Source organism: Pistacia vera, unplaced genomic scaffold, assembly GCF_008641045.1.
Source record: "Pistacia vera cultivar Batoury unplaced genomic scaffold, PisVer_v2 Contig73, whole genome shotgun sequence".
In the NCBI taxonomy this organism is placed as follows: Eukaryota; Viridiplantae; Streptophyta; class Magnoliopsida; order Sapindales; family Anacardiaceae; genus Pistacia; species Pistacia vera.
Window position 1 is genome coordinate 914,470 of NW_022196590.1, and position 12,510 is coordinate 926,979.

Here is a 12,510-nt window from a genome sequence, read left to right on the forward strand (position 1 = left end):
CCGTTGGAATTTGAAAAATCTTTGAATTTGTTATTTGATTCCATGAGTATATAACATTTTGTTTCTGCGCCTAACTGAACGGTACCAAAAAAAAAAAAAAAAAGCCCTTTATTAAATAGGCCCAACCCGATTTAGAGTCGGACCAATGCTTTTGCAAAGTTAAACAATGGCCCACTGTGTACCCAACGGCCACATGCACTGTGTACCCAACGGCCACATGCACTGTGATTTCCGTTAAGCGACCTAACGGATCCTTTTTCTGCTGGAAGGTGTTCCCAACCTTCAATTTCGATTTCTCCCGCAAATTTTCCGATCTGGTAACTCTCTGCCCATGGTTACTGCAATAATCTTTATATAACATCAATTAATTATCGATTTATGCTTCATGTTTATTAAGTAACCTCCAACATTTTAGAATTTTCTAGGGTAATGGAGGTTAGTTCATTGTTTTTTATTCCGTAAAGTTTGATTATGTATAATTCGTTTAGCTATGTTGAAATTAATTCAACTGAAATATGACTTAAAATTCGCTACTAGTTGAGGTTGCATTCAAAAATCCTTGTTCTAACCGTTTAGCTATAACTACCTTGCACATGCGCATCATCAAATGATTATGATTTAAGTTGAAATTGTGTTTTTTTGACTAAGTTGTTGTTATGGCTATGTAACAGTTGAATCATGTAAATTTTAGGTTCTTATGCTCTCTTGTAGTAGTAATTTTGATTCATGCTACATTATTCGCCAATATTGGGCATCCATGATAAAAGTAATGTTGTAAACTCAAAAAATTTCTGATTAATTTTCTGGATGAAGTATGTCTTGGTTACGTGTTTTGATATTTCAGCTTTTATGATTAAACTTTTTTGGCTAATTTTTTTTCATTTATATCAAGAAGAGTATGTTCGTATGAGTATGATTAATCATTTCTTTCTTGATCATAACTGTATAAAGGAAGTGATCAAGAGAAAGGATTACAAGTTTTGACACTTTTTCCTTTTTTCTTTTTGATCATGAAGCTTTATTCCTGGCTGCAGCTTTTATTGGGTTGGAGTTAGAGTGCAGATCAGATGTGCCACCAAACTTCTTGTGGCTGCTTGTCTGCAGAAGAGGCAACTACCGGTGAAGAGAGCCTCTTGATATATTGCAAGCCTGTTGAATTATACAATATTCTACGATGCCGAGCTCAACACAATGTAATATTTTGCATTTTCTTGCAGAAGCTATGGTTTGCCAGTTTATATTTGTATTTTTCTATTGGTTAGAAGATTTTTCTTCCAAGTTTCATAGACAAAATTTTCATCTTACAAAATGAGACATTATTGAGTAATCCCTCGTAGGAATTTGGTAAAATATGCTTTCCAATTTGAACCTCATTTTGTTTCAATTGTGTACAAACTCCAGATTTTTAGTTGTTGACAGAAATCAGTTGTTTGGCCGTGCCAATCTGACTCATGATTTAATACTTGTCAAATCAAGACTAACGTTGGCTTGAGCCCATTGTTATTGTTTGTTGTTTAGTACTTAATATTAGGTGCCAATTACACGTTGGCATGTAAGTTTTGGAATCATGTGGGTTCTCAATTTCTTGTATCCTCTTTTCAAGAGTGTATACTTTCTAATCAAGTGCATTCTGTGTTGTAGCCTTCATTTCTTCGAAGAAGTTTGCAATACAAAATACGGGCAAAGCGCAAAAGGAGGTATCGACTTCCATCTTAACATGTCTCTATTTTTCCATGGCACTAAAGATGGGGAACGGAATTAATCAACCATACCTGCATATGGATATTGCTTATATATTTTTGTGCATGTGATGGCTAATTTGTTGGTGTGAAGTGTGTTATATAAAACTTGTTGGGATTCCATTCATGTCATATATCCATTAATCATGATAATTATTTAAGCCCGGAGATAGAATATAAAAAAACATAGAAGAAGAGCTAAAATATCTAATCCCATGCAATTGGGCATAGAGCTAAGCAGAGTATTCTCATAGAGTGCTACCTTTGTTCTTGATAAAAGGTCAATCTCATTTTGCTCAAACAAGTATAAGGGAGTATAATTTTAAAGAACTTTATAATCAGAAGATCTAGCTTGAATTTATGCATTACAACCTTTGGTTAATAAGACCTGCATCTTTTTTAAGGTCAGCTTGTAACCAAGGCCTCTATTTGTAATACTCTTTCTCTTTTTTAGTCTGTAAACTTTCTCACCATTTCTAAAAGAAGTCAAACCTTTCACATTTCTCAGAACTTGGAATGGTAGGATCCCTGTGGGCAGGTTGCATGTTCTGGGTTATACGAATAGATGAAATGTTGTTAAAATTTCATTTTGTTTCAGTAATGATTTTCTTTGACTATTTAACCATTGTGTGAATATATAAGTAAGAACCGTGTTCATTGGTTCTATTGTAATTCACTTTCATTAATTGTCTATATAAATCATCTACGAATCCTACTTGCCTACCAAAAAGTGAAGAAATTTTATTCTTTGTGGCTTTTTTGTTTTCCTATTGTGAATCTTTGGTTGTGTCACATGGTATATTTTTGTTTAATGTAGTTCACATAATCTTGTTCAGCTCAAGGGCAGAAATTGTAGTTTTCAATTATAGGGACTACAGCAACATGCTACAAAAGACTGAAGGTATATTGAAATTTTTGCCTTTTTAATATTGTCTTTTGTCTTTTTTTTAACTTATACTACATTTAATTGTTTGTGAGCTTCAATCAAATTTAGAGAGGTTGTCTTGCTAAATGCTTCTAATTATTTGTTTTCTTTTTGTCTCCGTCAATCACTCCTTGTGGCTGGAATGTCCATATATTCAATAAGTACTTTTTTTAATGCTATTATGGGTTTGTTTACTCAATGACACTCCTAAAATGTATTAATGCATAAGATACTAAGGTTTGTTCGTTCATATTATTGTTTCTTATTTATTTTTTAACATGGAGACTAGATACTGAGGGTTGAGGTGGTTGGATTGCAGATAGAAGGATGAATGGATGGGAGAAATTAATATTGTTAACCATAAGTTATACATTAAAGATGGGCCTTTGCTTGCTATTCTTCTTTTCTCTTTTATTTGTCAAAGATCTATGTCGCTTGCAACCTTTTTGTAGAAGTAGCGAGGTCTGGGAGGGACCTTTTATATCACAAAGGGTTTGTACCCTTAGATCTATATGAAATGAATTTACTCAGGTGGAACAAATTAATATGCATATTTATACCTATATAATCACTGTGACAGTTATCTTTTAACAATCAACAAACCTGTGTATGTGTCTATTTATACCAATTGCAATCAATTTGAGACTTATCTTTAATTATCAACTGACGTTCGTATCTCTTAGTTTTTTATTTCCTTAATAAATGGTAGAACATGATTTGGAGTCAGCTTTTTCTCTCCATTTTTTAAGTAAGTGTACTTGTTTTCATTGAAAACAAACATTTACCAAGGTGCTAATTAACTTTTATCTTTTCAAAATGCAGTAACTGAAGACTTTTCTTGTCCATTTTGCTCAATGCAATGTGCAAGCTTCAAGGTGGGTATTAAATCTAAGATTAGTACTTATCTTTGTTACTCCATTTATGATATTCAAGTTTGAGACAAATTTAGTATTTAGGGTTTGATTATTGTAATTTCACTTGCTGATTTATCCTCGCAATAGTGTTATTTGTATTTGCGTTATGGTTTGGTTAGATAAAGATTGCTTAAATTTGTATACGAAATGTTTAGTCAATTATTTTGACTGATACCAAAAATGAAGCTTGAATTTTTGTTTTCAGGGTCTGCGGTATCACTTGTGCTCTTCACATGACTTGTTCAACTTCGAGTTTTGGGTTGGTAATTTTGAATATGATGTCACTTGCCGCTCATTGAGCTCTTGTGGAAAGGCTTGTCATGAAACATTTATTTTGTAGGTAACTGAAGATTATCAAGCAGTGAATGTCTCTGTGAAAACTGATATACTAAGATCCGAGGTTGGAATTTTTTTTCTTCTTTGTGATTGAAAATTCATATTGCGTTCTGCATTAGTTATAGGTTGAGCAAAATCAACTTAAAGGCCACTTTTGTTATTTTTTCATTTCTAATTACCACACACCTCCCACACCCTTGACCATGCACAAACACAAATTAATGTATCCCCCTGTGAGGTTTTTATCAGGAAGATTTGGTCCTAGATCTCTTTTTCCACTACAAAAGATCTAACTTACAGTATTATCCACTTAGGGACACTTTAAGCCCATTTGATGGCTGGTCCTCAATTTTACTTAGAATCTTTACATGAAGCTCTCCGTTCCACGGGGACTCATTGTAATGTGGGTCCAATATGACCTAGCATTTTGATGCAGATAAATCTGTAAAAAGAAAATATTATTTGTTTAGAATTTTTGATGTCCTTTTTTTCAAGAATCTTTACCTGTACTTATGCTCATTATTGCTATAGATACAACTGAAAATGTATGCTGTTAAATGCATGTCACTGGCACAAAAAGTTGCTTTTGACATGCAAATCATAATTTTATGTATTGCGCTTTCTCCACATATAGGTGTAGTTATGTTACATCTTTAGATCTTCTAGCTTGGTAAAAGCAATTTCTCCTACCAGTGAGCATGAATAAGTATTATCCTGTCAATATGTTCTTTTTACAGGTGGTAGCAGGTGGAGTAGACCCACAACTGCAACCATTCTTCTTCTGGTAGGTCTCATTCCTCTGCGTACAGGGTACAGCTTTGGTTAATAACCTATTCGTTTTTTCGGCATTAATATCAAGAATTGAGAAGGCAAAGTGGATTGTATATACAGCTCAAAGCCACGAAGATGTAGACCTAAGAAACTCACTCAAAATGAGAGACGTGTCAACATACAATTCCTGGAGTTGGATTCACCCAAATTACCCACAGATCCACCCAGGGAATTATCTGAGAAGAATGATGGTAATCAATATTTTTCTTGATGCTCCTTATAGGTTTTTTAATTTTTTTTTTCTAAGAGTCTGGAAACTAACATCGTGGTTTGGATGTTTGTTGCTCTGAAGGTGAGAAGGTTTCCAAGTCTTCCAATGAGAATAAATTGCAAGATGGAAGGGATGGAGACAAAAACTCTGGTTTTGATGTAGCTGAATGTATTGAGTGTGTTGGATCCAGTTTCAATGTTCCAGGTGTTTCAATTGCCATGGCTCAATCTTCTGTGGACCCTGAATGTGTTAAATCATTATCTGGAAGTGAGGCTGCAGTGCCTACTATGCTACATGTTGTAAAATCTAGGAAGATAACCACGGAACGGTCAGACCCTAGAAAGTATGTGTACCAAGTTTGCAGTTTCTTTCCTTGTTTCTAGGCCCTGATCTTGTCCTTTGTTTTCCTTCTAATTTTTTTTTTTTTTTTTAGCATCGTACTTCACCTTGTTCAGTAAAATATAAACATGCACATAATGTTTGGATTAAAAATATGGGCAAGATGCCTCCCATAAATGTTTAGAGTCGGTATGCCATTTTGGTTATGTTGCTCTTTTAAGTACATTTTTGCTAGTTATTCTTAGTTTTAGGCCACCTATTATTTATAATAGTGTCAAACTTATTTTCTGCTTGGCCCTCATTTCATCATGACCCTCAACATTGCTAACATTAGTCTTTTATGTTAATGTCTATATATTATACCCAACTCTTTTTCTCTGTGATTGTTTCCGATGGATGCCATCTCTAGCTTCCTGTGGGTGTTAGCACTTTGAGTTCCCATCTTTCCTTCTAATTTTAGCTGCTGCTATTGCACAGATTTGATACCTAAGCTGTTTGTCATTCTATATTGTAAAACGCATATGACTTTCTGTTAGGATCCCACATTGGAAGGGAAAAGGGTGGGCATGCGGGCTATTAAGGGCTTGGGCAGCCTCCTTTGGCAAGCCAGTTTTCCAAAGAGAGTTCTACCCAAACTCATAAAAGACTCATGGCTCAGCCCAATTGTTTGAGTTGATGTGGTGGGTTCCTATCAATTGGTATCAGAGCATGATCCTGTGCCCACGTGGACATCGCTTACGTGACAGGCTGACCCGTGGTAGGTTGACCTTGGGCCCAGGCTGCTACCTCGAGAAAGGGTATAGAAGCCTGAGGGAAAGAGGATCCGCGTGTCACCCAAGAAGTAAAGAGGCCGACGTAGACGTCGGTTGCGGAAACGTGGTGGAATGTTAGGATCCCACATTAGAAGGGAAAATGGTGGGCATATGGGCTATAAAGGGCTTGGGCACCCTCCCTTAGCAAGCCGGTTTTCCAAGGAGAGTTTTACCTAAGCCCATGAAAGACCCATGACCCAGCCCAGTTGTTTGAGTTGTTGGGGTGGGTTCCTATTACTTTGACAGACTTATCTTGGTTTGCCAGAATTTGATGAAAATTTATATTCCCCAATGCCGAAGTTATTTCATTATTTCTCCATTACTCTAGCAGAAATTACTTTGTCATCTCCTGATGCACTTTTGCTTCCTACTTTTTTTTTTTTTTAAAGAAAGAAATTTCATGAAATTGCAAATCTTCTATTTGATGCATTGTGCCATGACTAGTATTTCTTAGCTTCATTTACTGGATCAACTGGAATTGTTTTACCAATGATTAACATACACAATAGAGATTTTTTTTTTTTTTTTTTTTACTTTGTCGTTGTATTTAACTTCCTTTCTATGCTTATTCATTTTTTACAACTGAAATTGTTGCAGCCGTGTACTTCTACACAAGCGGCAGTTCTATCATTCTCACCGAGTTCAGGTGAGTAGCAATGTAGATTTATTTGACAATTTTGTCTCTTTTTCCATTTGCCTCTTCAACTTTTTGAGCTACTGCTCTTGTCATGCATATCTGTGTAGTTGGCTCAATTTTCTTAAGCTTTTTATAATGGAAATACAGATTTTATGTGTAAGTTTCCATATTGAGAATATAAGATAGACAAAGGCCTAATAAGAAATCCTATTAAAAAAGTCTAATTTTAAGCATAGATATTTTCAGGGTTTTAAGCTTGTAAATAGGCTACACATTTGCTAGACCGGGGAAATACTTTTAAGATATTAATGCTGATATAGAAAATGGTGTCTTCTAATCTAAACGAAGACTCGATAGAAATCAGGTTCTTTAATCCTCATTCAGGCTATGGCTGTTTATGAACAGTGGAGATGACTTTATAGGGATATTTGATTTTCTTCAAAATTAAGAAAGCATTGTTTTTCCTTACTGCTCTATGTCTTTTGTGACTGTCAGACTTTCTATTTGTCTCATGCATGTGGAATGCTTGTTATTGCTTATTTTAGGTAGCTGCTTTAATATATAGAATTCCTGGAACTTGTTGATAATTTCTAGCAATTGCCAGATGTTTATACCATTTTTTCCTTTAATTTAAATTAATTTTTGTGCCTGTTTACCAATGATTAAAAACTTTCCTTTTTGCATGAAGCCAATGGCGATAGAACAAGTAATGTCAGATCAAGATAGTGAGGATGAAGTTGATGATGACATTGCAGATTTTGAAGATCGAAGGGTATGCCTGGTGATTCTATCATCTTCATTTTGCTTGTTTTCTTAGTTGAAACTCTTCTTACCCTAATAGAACTTGCCCTTCTTTCCTATCAAATTATGTGGAACTAGTTCAAAATTTTATGAAGTATAACGCTTTTGTCAAGTAAAGTTAATTGTTATTGTAAGACAAGAACTTGGGTCATTAGTTATATGTTTCAAGTGCTTAGTTTCACCAATTTTTAGTACTCGTTGGGCTTGAAATTGCAATGAATTGGATGATATCATGATGCATTTTTCATCCTTTGACCTTTTAAATAGTAATTTGATCCTGTTTACTTCTAACGTATGGGAATTTTACTTTGTTTTGTCTCCTATTATATGTAGACCAAGTTTTCACTTGTGAATGAGTATTTTTAATTGCTTTGATAGGAACTTGGAAAATAATATGATATTGTCATATTGCAGATGCTTGATGATTTTGTTGATGTTAGCAAAGATGAGAAACAACTTATGCATCTTTGGAACTCATTTGTGAGAAAGCAACGGTAGTTATTGCTTACCTCTTCAAGCGTTCTATCTTTTATTTTTCAGTTCTTTCATATTATTTTTCATTGTTGTCTGTTTTTGTTTGCCAAGATGTTGGGGGAAGTCAATGGGATCTGAGGTGCACCACTTTATGATGTTCTGTATGATCTGGTTTTTAGCTTAAAAGGCTATATCTCCTTTTTTGGCAGGGTCCTGGCGGATGGTCACGTTCCTTGGGCTTGTGAAGCATTTTCCAGACTTCATGGGCGGGATCTGGTCCTTTCTCCAGCACGATTTTGGTAGTTTCCTTCATTAGTTCTGTCCTCTTTGTTCTTGTTTTTGGTTTAAGTTAGTGCAAACTGTGCTGTTAAACATACGGTGAAGGACCAATCTTGGTTTAAGTTCACTAACTATGTGTAGGCCAGCTATTCATGATGATTAGTGGAATGGTATCCACCCTACCATGACTGAAACCAATCAATGATCTAATTATATTATAGAAACTCATAATACAGAACCTGAGAAAGAAATTTGCAAAAATGTCATTCATATTATGCTTTGTGTATCTCATAAATTTTAATATCTTGCAAAGGTTATTTTAAATGAAGTCATGGGTTTTATTTGATCTATTAGAACATTACTCTACTTGTACTGGAACCAGTTTCGATAGTTTTAATTTAAAAGAAAAAGAGAACAAAATGTAGATTTATTTGACAATTTTGTCTCTTTTTCCATTTGCCTCTTCAACTTTTTGAGCTACTGCTCTTGTCATGCATATCTGTGTAGTTGGCTCAATTTTCTTAAGCTTTTTATAATGGAAATACAGATTTTATGTGTAAGTTTCCATATTGAGAATATAAGATAGACAAAGGCCTAATAAGAAATCCTATTAAAAAAGTCCAATTTTAAGCATAGATATTTTCAGGGTTTTAAGCTTGTAAATAGGCTACACATTTGCTAGACCGGGGAAATACTTTTAAGATATTAATGCTGATATAGAAAATGGTGTCTTCTAATCTAAACGAAGACTCGATAGAAATCAGGTTCTTTAATCCTCATTCAGGCTATGGCTGTTTATGAACAGTGGAGATGACTTTATAGGGATATTTGATTTTCTTCAAAATTAAGAAAGCATTGTTTTTCCTTACTGCTCTATGTCTTTTGTGACTGTCAGACTTTCTATTTGTCTCATGCATGTGGAATGCTTGTTATTGCTTATTTTAGGTAGCTGCTTTAATATATAGAATTCCTGGAACTTGTTGATAATTTCTAGCAATTGCCAGATGTTTATACCATTTTTTCCTTTAATTTAAATTAATTTTTGTGCCTGTTTACCAATGATTAAAAACTTTCCTTTTTGCATGAAGCCAATGGCGATAGAACAAGTAATGTCAGATCAAGATAGTGAGGATGAAGTTGATGATGACATTGCAGATTTTGAAGATCGAAGGGTATGCCTGGTGATTCTATCATCTTCATTTTGCTTGTTTTCTTAGTTGAAACTCTTCTTACCCTAATAGAACTTGCCCTTCTTTCCTATCAAATTATGTGGAACTAGTTCAAAATTTTATGAAGTATAACGCTTTTGTCAAGTAAAGTTAATTGTTATTGTAAGACAAGAACTTGGGTCATTAGTTATATGTTTCAAGTGCTTAGTTTCACCAATTTTTAGTACTCGTTGGGCTTGAAATTGCAATGAATTGGATGATATCATGATGCATTTTTCATCCTTTGACCTTTTAAATAGTAATTTGATCCTGTTTACTTCTAACGTATGGGAATTTTACTTTGTTTTGTCTCCTATTATATGTAGACCAAGTTTTCACTTGTGAATGAGTATTTTTAATTGCTTTGATAGGAACTTGGAAAATAATATGATATTGTCATATTGCAGATGCTTGATGATTTTGTTGATGTTAGCAAAGATGAGAAACAACTTATGCATCTTTGGAACTCATTTGTGAGAAAGCAACGGTAGTTATTGCTTACCTCTTCAAGCGTTCTATCTTTTATTTTTCAGTTCTTTCATATTATTTTTCATTGTTGTCTGTTTTTGTTTGCCAAGATGTTGGGGGAAGTCAATGGGATCTGAGGTGCACCACTTTATGATGTTCTGTATGATCTGGTTTTTAGCTTAAAAGGCTATATCTCCTTTTTTGGCAGGGTCCTGGCGGATGGTCACGTTCCTTGGGCTTGTGAAGCATTTTCCAGACTTCATGGACGGGATCTGGTCCTTTCTCCAGCACGATTTTGGTAGTTTCCTTCATTAGTTCTGTCCTCTTTGTTCTTGTTTTTGGTTTAAGTTAGTGCAAACTGTGCTGTTAAACATACGGTGAAGGACCAATCTTGGTTTAAGTTCACTAACTATGTGTAGGCCAGCTATTCATGATGATTAGTGGAATGGTATCCACCCTACCATGACTGAAACCAATCAATGATCTAATTATATTATAGAAACTCATAATACAGAACCTGAGAAAGAAATTTGCAAAAATGTCATTCATATTATGCTTTGTGTATCTCATAAATTTTAATATCTTGCAAAGGTTATTTTAAATGAAGTCATGGGTTTTATTTGATCTATTAGAACATTACTCTACTTGTACTGGAACCAGTTTCGATAGTTTTAATTTAAAAGAAAAAGAGAACAAGGGTGTTGTGGGGGTGGTGGTGGTGAGGGTCCAATTGTAGCTTTCCTGTATTCATATATAGAATTCGAAAAGTGACCACTCTAAATAAATAGCATTTGAATGCTCTATTAAACGACTATATAGAATGTTATTAATTGCTATCTATCTGATTGGTTGTGCCATTCTGATGGTATGCTTTGTCAACTGCAAGGAGATCATCTATGCGATATATTTTATTATGATTGTTATGTCAACCTTGATTTTTTTTTTTTTTCTTGGTTGATTACATTTTTCTTCTCTGCCACAAGCTTCTGTTAGTCTTTATGACCCAGTTTAAGTTACCTTGTACTTTTCTCATTTCTCGGATATCTTTATTTGAACTATCAATTATTAATGGCCTCAGGTGTTGGAGGCTATTCATGATCAAACTCTGGAATCATGGTCTTCTTGATGGGTGCACAATGAACAACTGTAACCTGATTCTCGAAAGATGCCAGGATGAGGGATCAGATGTAGTTAAAAGCTAAAGAGGAGACCGGTAACTACTTCCGACTTGAAAGAGTACAGAAAAGAAAGTGCCGTTGATTTTCTCCTGTGACGCCACTTTTTTTATTCTCTCTCTCCTTCCCTCTTATATAAATTAGTAGATTAGAGATTGACTGAATATTCTTTCCCATACAAAAGAATGGACGTCGGAGTTTACCTTTTCACTGTTGTAATCTTATTCAGTACGGGTCTCGGGTAACGTGTTCGCATTACTGACACAATTAATTGTAAAATTTAGCCACAAATTGATCTGCCAGCATTAGCTATACCATATGTAAAGCTACTATTGATTTCATCTAACACAATTCATTGTGGAATTTTGCTACAAATTGATCAGCCAGGTGCCAGCCTTAGCCATAACATGCTATGTAAAGCTACTGTTGATTTGATCTAAGAACAATAAACTGGCTGCTCAAAGCTGGCTTAGGGAGCTCTTAACTTGATTTTCCCTTAGATTTTGTACTGGGAAAGAAACAGGACTCGAGCTGACCTTGGATGAGATAGTCCCTTCTAATTGTGATTTGCAATTTACATAAACTTTTCACTATCAATTTTAGTTTGATTTGCAATTTACATAAACATTTTACTATCAATTTTAGTTTTCTTGAAAAGAGTTAAAAACACCCTTTTCATTCTTCAAAAGGATTTGGACATATATAACTAACTCAATAATCACAATTTCCAAAATGGTTTTATTTGAAAGATAAATATAACAATAAAACCTAGTGATTTATTAACTATACCTTCAATGAGACAACAAATAATATATAACGTTAGATTATACTAGACTATAGAAGACTTAATATTTTAACAATATTGTTTGACAGTTTAATTAAAACATACTAGACTATGCTAGATGATGCTAAAATTGATAGTTATCTTTTAAATTCTATACTTTAAACAAAACCTTTGACAGTTTGAAAATTAAAATTAGTAAGGATGGATATATACAAGAATACCTCTATTTCATTTTGTTTCTAATTAGTGGCTGTAATATGTTATGCATTTACCTCTTTTTGTGATTAATCTCAATTTTACCAGCCAAAATTGGTTCTAGAACTTTTCTCTTCTTTTAAATTAGAAATTATCGAAACTGGTTCTACTACTAGTAAGTTGACATTCTAACAAATCACATAAAACCCATGACTTAATTTAAAGTAACTGTTGATGCAATTTTTCACACCAAAGAGATGTACGCAAGCCTTCGGGAAGTTTGCATAGGGGGTCTATGATAGACTGAAAAATAGCAAGTATGATGCTGAACCCATGGGTTCAGATGAGGTTATATGTATGGAAAGTAAAATGTAAAGTAGTA

The 12,510-nt window shown here is 34.2% G+C and overlaps 1 protein-coding gene across 3 annotated transcripts; it reads left to right on the forward strand.

Moving 5' to 3' along the window:
• The first annotated feature begins 224 nt into the window (after positions 1-224).
• Positions 225-11,698, forward strand: LOC116115069 (polycomb group protein EMBRYONIC FLOWER 2-like). 3 transcript variants are annotated; one of them, XM_031401203.1, is made up of 15 exons: positions 225-317; positions 1,035-1,193; positions 1,642-1,697; positions 2,576-2,640; positions 3,487-3,539; positions 3,784-3,837; positions 3,919-3,978; positions 4,652-4,698; positions 4,806-4,936; positions 5,038-5,299; positions 6,705-6,753; positions 7,433-7,525; positions 7,960-8,039; positions 8,229-8,318; positions 11,053-11,698. In XM_031401203.1, the coding sequence occupies exons 2-15, from the start codon at positions 1,068-1,070 to the stop codon at positions 11,174-11,176; spliced, it is 1,290 nt and encodes a 429-aa protein (XP_031257063.1). In that variant the 5' UTR covers positions 225-317; positions 1,035-1,067; the 3' UTR covers positions 11,177-11,698. The 3 variants fall into 3 exon arrangements, with proteins under 3 accessions (XP_031257063.1, XP_031257062.1, XP_031257064.1); XM_031401202.1 differs by having other exon boundaries at positions 233-317; positions 1,017-1,193; XM_031401204.1 differs by having other exon boundaries at positions 233-317; positions 1,017-1,193; positions 7,433-7,516.
• Positions 11,699-12,510: the final 812 nt, after the last annotated feature.

Excerpts from the sequence above, each read along its gene's own strand:
- LOC116115069 (XM_031401203.1), top strand. The coding sequence starts at position 1,068 with ATGTGCCACCAAACTTCTTGTGGCTGCTTGTCTGCAGAAGAGGCAACT. Across the intron at positions 3,540-3,783 it reads TGCAATGTGCAAGCTTCAAG|GGTCTGCGGTATCACTTGTG; the intron begins GTGGGTATTAAA and ends TTTTGTTTTCAG. Across the intron at positions 5,300-6,704 it reads GAACGGTCAGACCCTAGAAA|CCGTGTACTTCTACACAAGC; the intron begins GTATGTGTACCA and ends AAATTGTTGCAG.